This window comes from Populus nigra, chromosome 5, assembly GCF_951802175.1.
Source record: "Populus nigra chromosome 5, ddPopNigr1.1, whole genome shotgun sequence".
In the NCBI taxonomy this organism is placed as follows: domain Eukaryota; kingdom Viridiplantae; phylum Streptophyta; class Magnoliopsida; order Malpighiales; family Salicaceae; genus Populus; species Populus nigra.
The window spans coordinates 2,746,777-2,760,899 of record NC_084856.1 but is presented as its reverse complement, the minus strand read 5'-3'; the positions used below and the strand labels follow the sequence as shown (position 1 = coordinate 2,760,899).

The following is a 14,123-nucleotide window of genomic DNA, read 5'->3' as shown; positions in this document are numbered from 1 at the left end:
TTCTTCTAAATTTTCCCAAAACCTCAATGACATCAAACAAAACCCTACTTTTGAGCATCACAGCTTCAAACTCAATTTTCTCCCAAACTACTCATCCTCAGAAAATGCTACACCACTCATTAGAAACCTCATATAATTACCTACACAATGCAAAAAATTTCAGCAAAATCAATTAACTCTAGCTCAAGTTACACTCAATTTAATTGAGCTTAAAAGCACACCCACTCCAGCAAAGTTTCACCATTCACTCCTAATCCTCCCATCCACCCCTCCCATAAGTCTCCAACAGTCAACCGTAGATAAAACCCATATCCAACGGCTTATATTTAAACCTGAACAAAGGGGGCGATCCGCTTCCTAACTCTCTCCACCAATCAGAACCCAACTTTCGGATACCGTCCTACTCTCCCTTGACTATTTAAATCTCATAATTTCCGTCATCTTCTTCACACAAGCGGAAAAAAATCAAGAATCGCCAGCGAACTGGACACCACCAGATCCAATCTAGTCTCCTCCTCACCCAGTTCTTCTTCGGATTCAATCCCCTTTCCTCTCTCCTGCCCCTAATTCAATCCCAGTTCTCTAAAAAATGTCCTCTGACGAACCCACTGTCACCGTCGATGGCAGCACCGACCCGCCAACTTCTGAACCAGCTGATGGTAAGCCGGCCACCAAACCCAGCAGAGCTAGAAAAGCCAAGGAAACTAAAGCCAAAAAAGCTCCTGCCCCTAAAAAACTCCGTCCTCGTTCCCCTTCCGCTCACCCTCCTTATGAAGAGGTAACACTTCATAACACGAGATTCAATTTTTGTTTTAATATTTTTTTTTGAATTTTGGATCTGATTTTTTTTTTCTGATTTTCTTAGATGGTCAAGGATGCTATAGTGACATTGAAAGAGAAGACAGGTTCGAGCCAGTACGCGATTACCAAGTTTCTCGAAGAGAAACACAAACAACTGCCGTCGAATTTTAAGAAGCTTCTGTTGTTTCATTTGAAGAAGCTCGTGGCTGCCGGTAAGATTGTTAAAGTCAAAGGATCTTTCAAGCTTCCATCGGCTAAATCATCCGCTCCAGCTAAACCAGCTGCTGCTTCTCCGGCTAAAAAGAAGCCGGCAACTGCTGCCAAGCCAAAGGCTAAATCTAAGCCAGCTGCTCCCAAGGCTAAGGAAACTAAGTCTACCAAGTCGACGGTTAAGTCACCGGCGAAGTCTAAAGCAGCTGCCAAGCCGAAGCCGAAGCCTAAGCCAAAAGCTGCAGCTGCTAAGCCAAAGGCTACCGCCAAGGCAAAACCAAAGGCTGCTCCAGCTAAGGCTAAAACCGCTGCTGCAAAGCCTAAGACGACACCGGCAAAGCCCAAGGCCAAGGAGAGACCGGCTAAAGCTTTGAGGACTTCATCGAGAACATCTCCTGGAAAGAAAGCGGTGACAACCAAAGCCACGTCGAAGAAGGCACCGGCTAAAACTGTTAAGCCGAAGAGCGTTGGCGCCCCGAAGAAGAAAGTAGCAGCGAAGAAAGGAAAGAAGTGAGGAATGATCGAGGGGAGAAATAGAGTGTAGTGTTGTAGGGGTAGTTCTGTAAATTCGGTGGTCTCTGAGGGGTGGGTTTGTAATTTGAGTTACTAGGAATCCCCACCTGATAAGAAAAGGAAAATGGCATCGGATGTTAGGTCGTTTTTTCACTCAATTTTTTGTTTGTGGTTATCTAGGGATTTGAAACAGTAATAGATGTAACGTTCAATGAAATTATTTAATGGTATAACAGAGCCTTGTTGCCTTCTTACATGTTATGTGCTTCGACATTTTCGAATGAGATATGGTTTAACCGAAACATCGTAGTGAATGAGAACTGTTCCGACCTAGGGGTTTTTTTAGGGGGGGGGGGTTGTTGCGTAGTTGAAGTTTGAAGGAAGCTGGCTAGGGTTGTGATTCGCTCTTCTTCTCAATTCATCAAGGTTAGTAGTTACAGGCTTTGCTTCGATACTTTTAAATTAAAGGAGGTAGATAGATGTCACCACATCACTTCAGTTACTTAAGGAACATCGAAATAGAACCCTCTAGCAGATATTTTCTTTTGGCTTCCTTTTGTATATGTATGATGAGAACTTCATTGCTAACGCAGAGCAGAAATGCTGCTGATATTATTTTTAGATTCACTGCTATTCATTTGTTCACCAACCACTGCTAGATTTGTCTATCATTTCATTGCAATGTTTCACCATCAAGCCCGTGTATGATTATGAATCACTTGCGCTAATTGGTGTTTTAACTTTTAAGCACACTCGGTTCCCAAGGTTTGGGAAACAATTAAAGGTTTTGAATGTGTAATCTCTTGGCATTCAATTGAGGTTTTAAATATAAACATGACATTGTTTGTTTCTTCTTTCAAAGCCATTCTTTATTTCAAAACTTGATAACAAATAATTAACCATTTCTGCCAAAGAATTTAGGAGACTGTGTGGTATTGAATGTTAACTATACCGATTCTACTTTGATTTGATGCAATCTAGTCTATTCTGGATGGTTGCCAATAATTTTTTTTGCAGGAAAAGTTTTTTCCATTTTTTCTTCACATGGTTATTTTACTTTCCATTTGGTGTTCATCAGATGATGAAATTATAGATGGCACCTGGGATGCCTGCTAAGAACTTTGCTATGTGTTGAATTATGATGACTTTGTTATGGAGGAGGCACAGAAGAAAGTGACACTTTTTCAAGCCACACACCAGATTTAGAAGTTCTTAACTAGATCAGTAACTTTAGAAACGTAACAAAAAATGTGCTCCATTGCTGATAAGATTAGAAAACAACTCATCCTCACTCATAATCTCTGGAAATAAAATCCCAGGTTGAGATTATACTAAAAAAAGAAGTCTGGGGATGAGCAAGTGGGGTAAAACTTCATGGATTTTCGGGTATATTACTGGCATTTGAATACATCGGAAGATGTTTTGAAATCTTGATAGTTTCAACCACAATTTGAATTTTGGGACATGCAAACTTTGCATTGAGGGCTCAAGAATTTCTGGTATATAGTCATGTCATTTTTCTAGGGATCATTGTTTAGTGCAATGGTTAAGTCTTGGGTCTGTATGCACGAAAATGTGAGTTCAAGTATCAAGAGTAGTCATTTCAAGCAAAAACATGAAGGGTAACATTGATTTCTAAATCCACCTCTCAGAATTTCACTTGACAGAGATCAAATCCAGGTAGGAAATGTGGTATGATTGATGTTGATCTTCATCAGGCTTCCTATTTCCTGCTAGCAGTTTTAAGTGGTTTGCTTGGGATTCAGAACTTGATTGTGCGTTGGCTAGTGGATGTAGATTTTTGTAGGAGCATTTTTTTTCAGACATGCAAGTGTAACAGCGATTTTCACCCTTTGGTTATTCCGTGGATATCCTTGGTAACCAATTCATCAACTTTCTTGCATCGGTGTTTTTTCTTTTTGATCAATGATAATTAATATTGGCAATACATAGTGTTCTAGACAATTAAATAGAGACCAGAGGGTTGTTGGTTCTTGAATGCCGAGTAATAATGCATTAGTGAACTTAGATCTGATGTTACCATCTTGGAAGGTTATTGGTGTTCTCAAACGCCTTCCTATTATGTTCAGCTGATCAATTTTTTTACTTGCTTATTTACTTTCTTCATTTGTGGACAGGAGAACCTTTTGCCCCTGGATAGTGCTCTATCCTTTGCTTCTGTGTGGGAGGACCAGGTAGAAGACTGTGAATGTAAATAATCAATGGTCAATATTTTCTCCAAAAAATTTCCTATACCGAGCTCCATGGTGAAATAGGATTCATCATGGTTTCCGGCTTGCTGGTTATGGCTTACTATTGTCATCATTGTTTGTGAACTGAACCACTTAGACATCGAGCGAGAATTGATGAGGAATGAGTTTTCGTATGCCATAATGTTTTCCTTTTGTTCATATAAGCAATTCGATTCATTATAACAGAATATCTTACAGCTGTCTGAAGAATCTATTATTTGCATATACGAACTTTCTTCAAAGAATGAGTATACTTATTTTGTTTAATGGATTGGTTGATACCTAGCAGTTTTTTTCTTCTTACCATTTAGGTACTCGCCGAACGTAATACTTTCCTTGCATATGATGCAAATACTAAATAAAGAAATTTTTTTCAATTTAAGCTTTTTTGAGAGGTTGGATTCATCACCTGTGCATTTGCTCAATAATCATTGTCAGTGCGAAACAATCATTGTCAATGCGAAACGGGGATATATTACTTCGCTGGAGAAACATGATTTGGTGGTCATTTTAGAAATGCAACAGGAGAGTGCTTCTGTATTGGTGGTATTTTAGGAGTACATATTTATTTAAATATCTTACAAACACTTAGACATGCTGAATAAGAACTGCATAGGAGAGAGAGATCTTCTATTCCAAATGAAGTTCTGGAAAATGTGTCTTCTCTTTTGGTAATTTGCTGAAGAATATTCATCTTTCATTCTTTTGTTCTTCTTCATCTGCTACAGTATATTATTTCATCGTCTTGTTAAGTTCCTCTTAAAATACTTTCCCGCACATTTTCTAGTGTTGGAGCTGTCTGCATAATTATTTGTGAACACTAATCATGACGCTGTTAGTTTTCTTTTATAATCTTTCATAGCTGCCATGGATGATTTTTAACTGTATGTTGTGATAATTTCCTTTCCCAAACACTTATCTAATTGGCATCTGTTCTTCTCCAGAACCACGTATCCTTATTTCCTTTCTCTTTCCCTTTCCTGGATTGTGGCTGCCATATTACTGAAATTGCATGTCTTGTCACAATATGCGGCCTTGTTTTCACTTGCTATGTCAATTGTTATTATAGGGGTACATGAACGAAGAACAATCATTTTTCTATGGTGTTCTTTGATTGCTGAATAGGCAGTAAATTGAAGGAAAGATTTCATGAGACAACTATATAACAGCATTGCAACGTGGTATATGGTTCTATCTTGTGAAGAAATAGATTGTTAGTAAAGTGGGAATAGGGAAAAAGTCATTATAGAGAATGAAAACGTTACTAATTCAAGGCGAGAACTGAGCAGTAAGTTCTTGATTTTGTTCCCACCCATTACGATTTCTTTCAATGATGTCTGATGTCACATGCATCAATTGAACTTCATTGTTCTAAGTGACACCTTTGTCTGGAGAATTGTGCAGGACTCTTTGAATAAACATGCACATCTTATTCCTGGGAATCATATGAAGTCAGGACTTAACTCCACGTTCCCAAAAGGTTTTGGACATCGGCATGTTGCAGACTGGACTGTTGAAAGCGTTGTATGCATATGGTTATACGGTAAATGTTCAAAATTGTAAGGTAGGAATCCACTTGAATTTTCATTCTCCCTCCCATGTACCCACAGGTTCATTCATCTGCATTTATATAAAACTATATTTCCTGAAATGCTAATAGTACAAGACTCAAGATGGAGAATTTTCCTTTTCTTTTTTAGTAAACAACTTGCGAGACTGGTTGCTTCCCATACGTTTTTATATATAGTTGATTATTTTGAATGATCAAAGAATTCCATGATTGTGTGGTAATTAACATGATGATTAATGTGTGGCTAGAGGAAGTGAATGACATGGTTGCCTATGACTAATTGTAAGTCTAGATTAACCCATCAGAGTGTTTATGTTTTGGACTAGTTTCATAAAAGATTACCCTCGAGCTTCCATTTCTGGATGAATTTTTATATGTCAGCTTGTTTTGCAAATGATAATCAGAGCATGGCCTCTCATGGTGTTTCTTCTCTTCGCTTACATGATTTCAGTAGCCTTATGTCTTCAAACTGTGTAGATGCCTCCAGAACAGATGAACCAGGCTCGTTGGCCATAAATAGGTAAGAAGACTGCAAATTATGAATCAAGCGTTCATAAAGAAAGACTTCTTACTACTCATGTTGCTGACACTAGGAAATTGTAACTCACTCAAAAGAGATCACTCTCTCATGCAGATGACTTTATATTACTTATCTGACTGTTGGGAAGTCATTATGACCGTTCTGGTGGTTCTATAACTGGAATCTGGCTTCCTAACATGATATATAATTAATTCTCCAACCGTGGGGAAAAGTTTTGCCTATGCTCGTGAGACAGAGATTTGGATTGTTCTATTTATGGGCATCCTCTGCCATTTTTCTGTCACTAGTTTACACCTGCCTTTCACTTTGCCTTGGTCATTTTGCTTCTGCTCTCTCTAATTTATTTTCTAGTACTTGTTTTCTTGTTCTTTTTATTTCTTTTTGCCTGTTCGATTTCACTTTTCAGCATCCAAGCACCTCTTGAAATGTTGAACCGTGGATTCCATTTGATATACAGAAGGTACACATTGGTTATTTTGTATTTAGTTTTAGGTTGCTAATGTTCAATTTATGACTACACACCTTTGTAGAATGTAGACTTACATGTACTTTGGCCATGACTTGCACTCATCGAGTTCATTTTATATACTGCTGTCTATTCAAAAGTAAAATCATACGGATTTACCCGTGCCTGAGACTTCTTCAAAAGTACACATTGGTTATTTTATATAAATGTTGATGATGGGTATGGAAATTGGGAGGTAACAGTAATCCGGAAGTTAATCTTATTCTGTCTGAAAAGGGTTACAAGAACATAGTTTGCTGAAGCGGGGAACCAAAATTGGTAGCAAATTTGAGGAAAGTTGTTACAAATATTTGTTGATGTTAAAAGATGACAAGCGTTGGATTAGATAATATAAGTCACTGAAGTTTGTCATCTAAGAAATAAAATAATTTTATTCATATTTGGAATATCCTAGGTGATCTGTTTTACAAAATAATAAAATAAAGGAACGTCAATACATCGGTTTTGTTGGGTCAGGATTTACTATTGACGAGTTAAGAATTATTGTTTTGAGTGACGTAATGCATCAAAAAATCTTCATTCATGAAATTATCATTTAGATTCTTGGTGGAAGGTAATTCAAGAGCTACAAGTATCTGACTTCCAGTACAGAAGATCTCGTGTAATTAATCATCTGATACATCCTTTAACACCAGTAAAAATATTGATGTATCTTCATTTTCTGTGTTTTGACCTGTGCTTTCCTAGCAATAGAATTCTAAGCTTAGCCACAAAAAAAATAAAAAATAAAAAATGAACGAATTTCTTCATATTAGCCCAGTCATATTTAAGTAAACCCGTGTTATACTTTCCTCAGCTGTAAACACGCAAAAATTTAGACTCTCATCAGCTTCAATCTTTGGGCCCTTGAATTTTTAAGAAGCTTGGAACTTCATCTTCCCTCTACTTTGAACTTGTCATTGTCTTTCAACTTTCTGGATAGAATACTTTAACTCCTTTTGAATGTTTAACCTTGATGGTGATAATACAATGTCTTTCCAAATCGAACCATCTTCACAAGCTGGATTAGGGTGCTTGTAAAGTTCATAAATAGATTCTGCTTCCTCGTTCAAGCTGCCCACTCTTTTTAAACAGTCTATTTCATCTGGATCAACCAGCAGAGTCTTGTCCTTGTCTTTCCATCCTATCAACTTCACAAAGATTGCTGTATTAGTATTTCTTTTCATGAAACCCTATTTGATCTATTGCCAGTGGAACTGTTTTTTTGTCAAGGTCTAAACCTGACAGCCATAATCTATATCTTTTATGCATGTTTCTCTTGGAACTTGAAATAACTGAACTATGTCTTCTTCATGTTGAGATTGAGCTTTAACCAGGTTTGCCATTGACAGTTTGATAGGTTCAGGTTTGCGATTAACTTCAACTCAGTTTTGTGGTTTTGTCGACTATGGCCTACAACCTATGAGCATCCAGTAATTTTTTTTTTGACAAGCAACTTTCTAGTCAAGTCCCCTAATTCCTAACTCAGGCTCAGGTCTCTGCAGTTTATTTATATGGTGTTTGGATTGCCCCTGTGTGCTACAGTCTGTGTCCTTGTTAAAAGCTTAAAAAACCAGAAATGAGTGAAGTCAGAGGAAGAGTTTATGTACCTTAGGTGGACCTTCCAGGGCATTGGTGCAATAAAGCCTGGCATTGTCAACCAGATGGCAGAATGTTAGAAATGCATTTGCAAATCTCTTGTGGGATTTCAGTTGTGATTGCACCCTAACAGCTCTTCTACACATTATAGCTCTCCTGAAAACACTCAAAACACCATCATATGTCACCTCAGGAATAAAAACTTCGTGCTCATTATGTTATTAAAACTGGAAGCGTTAGACCATTGCACTGTAATAATTTGCTACACACCTTATACCTCTGACAACAGCTAAATAAGCATCGCAAACCACCCCGACCAGCTCTATCCTGTATGGTTTTCTTTTTTTGGATCCTTCTTGTAGTGATTGTTCTTCATCAATTTGCTCCCAGTAGTCCTCAGTTACAGCTCCATCTTTACCGACCTTATAACCAGCTCCCATGCGATAACGTCGGCGGTGGACATTTCGGGCCATTGTTACTGTCTGCACAACAAATGGTACCCACGAGAGAGTGCCATCCATAATTACATCCCGCCCATCATTCAATGCTGTCACCAGGAGAGAAGATGCTGCATCTGTAGACGTCTGGTGCACCTGTTTGAAAAGAAGAAGAAGAAGAACTCGGTTCCTTCCTATTATGAAGCAACCACAATATTCAAATACTATTTAGAACTGGCACCATTGAAGGTTCAGGTTGAAGTATGTTAACTTCACAAGCATATGCTTGAATTCCAAACTTTTGTGCCTGTAGTTTTATCCCAATTGTGGCCGTTGGACCTATGCATGTGACAGTATATAAGAACTGATAACTGATAGGATCAACTCATACTTGGATCGATTCTTAAGAGTAGGGAACATCTATCATAAGTTTAAAGACCTCAAGATATAAAATAGGACCAATGATACTACCAGAATAGTTTGAGTAGGACAGGAAAATACCGGGCATTACAGTGGATACAAGTGATGCTTATGATAAGGAAGAGTTTTACTTGTAGAAGGGTTTGATATGCAAGGGGAGCTTGGACAATTTTGTGGTAGATAAATAGTGTCCTCATGCTGTTGGAATTTTACCGTGTGAATTGGCTAGGACTCGTGCATCCTAAAATATTAAACATTTGAGATCTGGAATTGTTTCTATGTGCAATTTGATGACATAAAGATAGCAAATTTAGTTTCGAAGACGTTTATAGAAAGGTTTCGCTTTGGGATCTCTCCAAGGTGGGGGGAGTCTCTATCTCACCAGTTCAGCCGTATGGATCATGTCAACATGTCCTCGAGAGCTCAGGGCTCTGTAAATGACATCTGATTCTTTGAAGGCATCGGCCTCGATAACCACTGCATTCCCTGCTGCTCCTGCCCAGAATGGCCTGTTCTCAATTCATTGAAACAATATATGTTAGCTTGTGTTATTTCTCCCTACAATTGTTCACCAACTTTGAGAGCTAAGAAAAGAAAAAAGAGCACCTATTTTTCTATGGCATTGTTGTTTGGAGGGATTAAGACTTTTCATTTGAGCTAATTCTCAGTCTTTGCCTTTCCTGACTGTAATTTTACTTTTGAAGTGTTTAAACTACCGAAATACTATTCAACTTGATCTTTCTCTGTGCTGTTTTGAATGTGTATACTAAGTTATATAAATCCTAAACGATTCATCTCACTCTACGAGCGATAATAACAAAAAGAACCATGCTCTTACTCGTTGAGAATGTCCTTGAGCACCGTGCTCTTCCCAGCTCCCATGCCACCACCCATGAAGAGGAGGACTGGACTTCTATCACTGTGGGCCACTGGGGCCATCACCTCTGTACATTGCGAGTCATCACTTGATGCAGGTCTCATAGCTTTCATTTCCTCTAGCAATGTACTGAACACCCTAGCAACCTTTAGATCTTTTGTCACCCTCTCAAACGTCTGTTCCCTAAACAAGAAAGAGAAGGAAACTTGGTTATTTTGCTCCTGCCAATTATTATTGAATATTGATATATATCCCGAGGCCTTTTAACTCGATTATAACGCGATTGATCGTTTGGCAGTTGTGTCCATAACATTTATCTGAAGCCAGAAAGATTATGTAGTTTTGACTTTTGAGTTCTCGTTGTGTTCGATGTCATATCTGTTCAGCAACTCTCCTGCTGGCTTCTGTTTTAACATAATTAATCACATTGATACTATGACTATTCCTAACTAAAGTTTTACTCACCGAGTTGCAGCCATGACAATTTGTTTGAGCTTCCTTTTGGGCTCCGGATCAGAACTCAAAACCTAAAATCGATGGTTAGAAAGCAAGAAAACTGAGATTCTGGAGACGATATGTGCAAGTCTAACACATCTCATTTACCTGACTAATCAAAAGATCAGCATGGCTCCAATGAAATGCAAAATAACTAAGAATGCACCGCTCAAACTCCTCTACCAGCGTTACATAGAGTGAATCGGCATCAGGTTCTTGAGCAAAGAATGCATAAATGTCCTCCTCACACCCTTCACATTTTCGGATGTATTCAGCAGCCAACCTGCATAGACGCGGGCATTCTCTCCTATCTGCAAACCCCATTTGCCTTGCTGCTCGACAGATTATAATGATTGAAAATGACTCAAATGTTTTGCGGAAACAAAATGGATTTGATGTATTCTTTTATCGTTGGATTAGATAATAATTACCTACATAATGGGGGAAGCTCTCAAGCTTCTCGGCACGGCCAGCTTCTGATGGTCTTAGGCGTGGGATGATCTTTCGATCCCTCGACTTCCAGAGACGATGATGAACAGCCGCTACGATCAAGCATATTGAAGAGGCCGCCATGATAAGGTAGATTTGTTTGCTGGTGTAATCTGAAGAATAATAATATAGAGACAAGGAGCAAACAAACGTTTCATGTAATTGTTATCCATTGTTAGTTACTAGAGACTAAGAAGATGACCAGATTTTGTCCTCTAAGACTTACCTTTCGGCATGTTTTAGAACTCCAGGGAAGAGAATTTTCTGTTTGGTTTCGTGTTGTGAAAACATGAAACAACGTTATTTGCATTGCTTTTCCTTTGAAGACACCGATAAAAGCGACGAAGGAAGGCTCCCTGAATTTCCATCACAATAAAATCAAGTGGTGACACATGTAACAGGCTTCTATGTCTACAAGAGAGAAGTATCTACAATCCGAATTTAGCTTTAAAATCCGGGTTTTGCCCGTTTAGGTACTCGGATCTAAATTCCTCGTGAATTAATTTTCATCTTCAATTTTCCCGGCTCTACAAATCCCAAAAAAGCAAACAAAACCCCTTCCAAATGGTTCTCAAAGCCCTACCCTCTTCTTCACCTTCTGTTGCTTATGTATCATCATCAAGACCAAATGCTTCTTCAATAGGCAAACTCTTATCCCTCTTCTTCAGTAACCCACAAAAACCCACTTCTTCAAATCCCAAAAATCAAATGAAGAACTCACTTCATGCTCCAAAACTTTGCCAAAAGTTGCAATCTTTAACACTCAAAACAAAATACCCCACTTCAAAAACTCCTCAAGAAAAACTGCAAGTCAGGTAAGTTCACTCTCAATGAAGCAGTTCACTTCTTTGATCACATGATTAACACGCACCCCGCTTCTTCAATGTCATCATTCAATCTTTCCGTAGGTTCACTTGGTATTTTTTTTTTTACTTTGATGTCATTTCATTTTGTAAAGAATTGCTCAGTTGAGTTTTTGACAGATTTTATTACATTGAATACTTTGATTAATTGTTTTTGTAATGTAAAGAGGGCTAGTGATGGTCTTTTAGTTTTTGGGAGGATTTTTGGGAGGGGTTTTAGGCCAAATGCTGTGACTTTTAGTTCTATGATTAAGGGTTTGTGTGTGGATGATAAAATTGGTGAGGCTGTTGGGTTGTTTAAGAAAATGGGTTTGTTTGTTTGTTGGCCTAATGTGGTTACTTATGAAATTTTGATTAATGGGTTGTGTTGAACTGGAAATACGAGTGTTGCTCTTAAGTTACATGAATAAATGCTTAGTGGGAATGGTTAATTTGGTATTTATTGTGGCCTAATTTAGTTTGTCATGGCAGTACGATTGATGGTCTTTGTAAGGATGACTTATTGGAGAAGCAAAAGAGCTTTTTCCGCAAATGAAGGGTAGAGGGATTTGTCCTGATGTGTTCGTGTATAGCTCTCTGATGCATTATTTGTGTTCTATGGATGAGCGGGAGGATAAAGGTTTGTTTGTTGAGATTATGGATTAAGGTGTGTGGCCTAATGTGGTGACATTCAATGTGCTGGCAGATATGCTTTGCAAGCCCATGAAGATGAAAGAAGTACGTGAATTGTTTGAACTTATGGTTCAGAGAGGTATAGAACCTGATGATTGTGCTTATTCCATCTACTTTTTGGCTGGCATGATTGATGATGGGAGGGACTCTTTGTTTCTGTTGTAAATAAGGGGCGTAAACGTAATGTTGTTAGCTATAATTCTTTGATAAATGGGTACTGCAAAAATCGGAAGGTAGATGAAGCTATGCGCCTTTAAAGGGAAATGCGTGATGAAGGGATTAGACCAATAATTATCAAATACAGTACTTTGCAGGTAAGGTTTGAAATGCTCTGAAGCTGCGACTTCATGACCTGGTACCTAATGTGACGACATATAATGTTTATCTGGATGGGCTTTGCAAGAACAATTGTTTTTCAGAGGCAGTGGGCCTGTTTCATAGTTTAGAGAATTGTAAGTTTGAATCGAGCATTGAAATCCTTAACTGCCTTATTAATTGCTTATGCAAAATAGGGAAGCTTGCAACTGCTTGGGACCTATTTTACAGAATGCCTAATAAAGGTTTAAAGCCTGCTGTTGTAACATACGCTATCATGATACATGGACTTTGTACAGAAGGCCAAAAGGAAAGGTCCAAGGACCTGTTAGTGGAGTTGGAGGACAAAAGTTGTACTCCAAATGTGGTCAGGTCACCTTTAATACACTCATGCTGGTTTCTTCCAAAATAATGAGACATGAAAGGTAGCCGAATTTCTTCATAAGATGAAAGCAAGAAACCTGTCACCATATGCATCCACAGTCTTAAAAGTGATGGACTTATTCTCAAAGGATGAAAACTACCATGGACGTGTAAAATTGCTTCCTTCATTTACTACTCAAGAGCTAATACAGCAGTTGACGTGATTAATGCTAATTGTCATTTGGCTGAAGAAAACTTTAGTAGACTTACAGAACCATGGCCTGCCGCTGTCGTTCCATCTGATTGAATTATTTGTGAAAGCTTCCATGATGGGGTAAATTTGGTGAAGTTTATCACAGAGGAATTTGAACTATTGAGGCGCGGCTTCAAGTTCTGATTTATATCATGGCTGGCACTGAATCCCTTGAACTGAGATGTTTAATCATAACAGAAGTTGAAGCCTGGACATGCACAGCTGGCATTTCTTCTTTACACCACAAATTTTTAGATGGAGTAAGTATCATGCTAGTTTGAGGTAGGTCACAGGCCTTTCAAGCTTGGGGATTTTGTAATAATCTATAATGTTGCTGGGAATCAATTTTCTTCTTACCAAAAATAATCGCTTGGCAACATGAACAGATGCATGGAGATGCTAACAACCACTGTACCACTTATGCCAGGTGACATCAACTATGTCAGTGAAAATGAGTGCATTTTGATGAGAATTTTTGGAGCATTCAGACAGAGCTCACTGAAAACACCGAGTAAAAAATGTTGCTTTTGAAGGATGCATTTTAATCACATGGCATTATTAAGTGATTTATTGATCGTTGGATTATTGGGCTGTTGATTACCAATTCTGCAACTGATTCTTGAATTGCATTTTTTTACACCACTCTGGCTAGTTGTAAAAATCACACATAATACTTCTATAAGACAGTGATTTCTTCATGCTGAGAGGTTATTGTTAGATTTTACTGTTTGACGGTGTTGGCTCTGATACGTCAAATTCACGAAGAAATTCAAGAGAGTTTCTACAAGTTATCGGAGCATCAATTGATGTTTTGGTCTGGTTGAAGCTGGTAACAGGGAGCAGTAACAGAGAATGAACACACGTAAATGTCACTCCATTGGATTATGCAACTCTCTATATAGTCATTGGAATTTGTTTGGTTCCAAGGAGATATCGTTTGGATTTAGC

General features: G+C 38.3%; 2 protein-coding genes and 1 long non-coding RNA gene across 4 annotated transcripts; 2 read left to right on the top strand and 1 right to left on the bottom strand.

Annotated features, from left to right (window-relative positions):
- Window positions 1–430: 430 nt before the first annotated feature.
- Window positions 431–1,780, top strand: LOC133693814 (histone H1.2-like). Its single transcript, XM_062115140.1, has 2 exons — window positions 431–778; window positions 866–1,780. Exons 1-2 carry the CDS (start codon window positions 590–592, stop codon window positions 1,523–1,525), a joined length of 849 nt encoding a protein of 282 aa, XP_061971124.1. The 5' UTR covers window positions 431–589; the 3' UTR covers window positions 1,526–1,780.
- A 5,134-nt stretch (window positions 1,781–6,914) lies between these two features.
- LOC133693813 (calmodulin calcium-dependent NAD kinase-like) lies at window positions 6,915–12,075 on the bottom strand. Of its 2 annotated transcripts, XM_062115137.1 has the most exons (9): window positions 10,936–12,075; window positions 10,652–10,822; window positions 10,329–10,552; window positions 10,191–10,252; window positions 9,687–9,908; window positions 9,231–9,357; window positions 8,262–8,584; window positions 8,003–8,147; window positions 6,915–7,543 (listed from the first exon to the last, which is right to left on the bottom strand). In XM_062115137.1, the coding sequence occupies exons 1-9, from the start codon at window positions 10,943–10,945 to the stop codon at window positions 7,310–7,312; spliced, it is 1,518 nt and encodes a 505-aa protein (XP_061971121.1). In that variant the 5' UTR covers window positions 10,946–12,075; the 3' UTR covers window positions 6,915–7,309. The 2 variants fall into 2 exon arrangements, with proteins under 2 accessions (XP_061971121.1, XP_061971122.1); XM_062115138.1 differs by lacking the exon at window positions 10,936–12,075 and having other exon boundaries at window positions 10,656–10,790.
- On the top strand, window positions 11,385–12,827 carry LOC133693815 (uncharacterized). Its single transcript, XR_009842183.1, has 2 exons — window positions 11,385–11,524; window positions 12,044–12,827. It is a non-coding gene; the product is annotated as an uncharacterized LOC133693815 (long non-coding RNA).
- The last annotated feature ends 1,296 nt before the right edge of the window (window positions 12,828–14,123 follow it).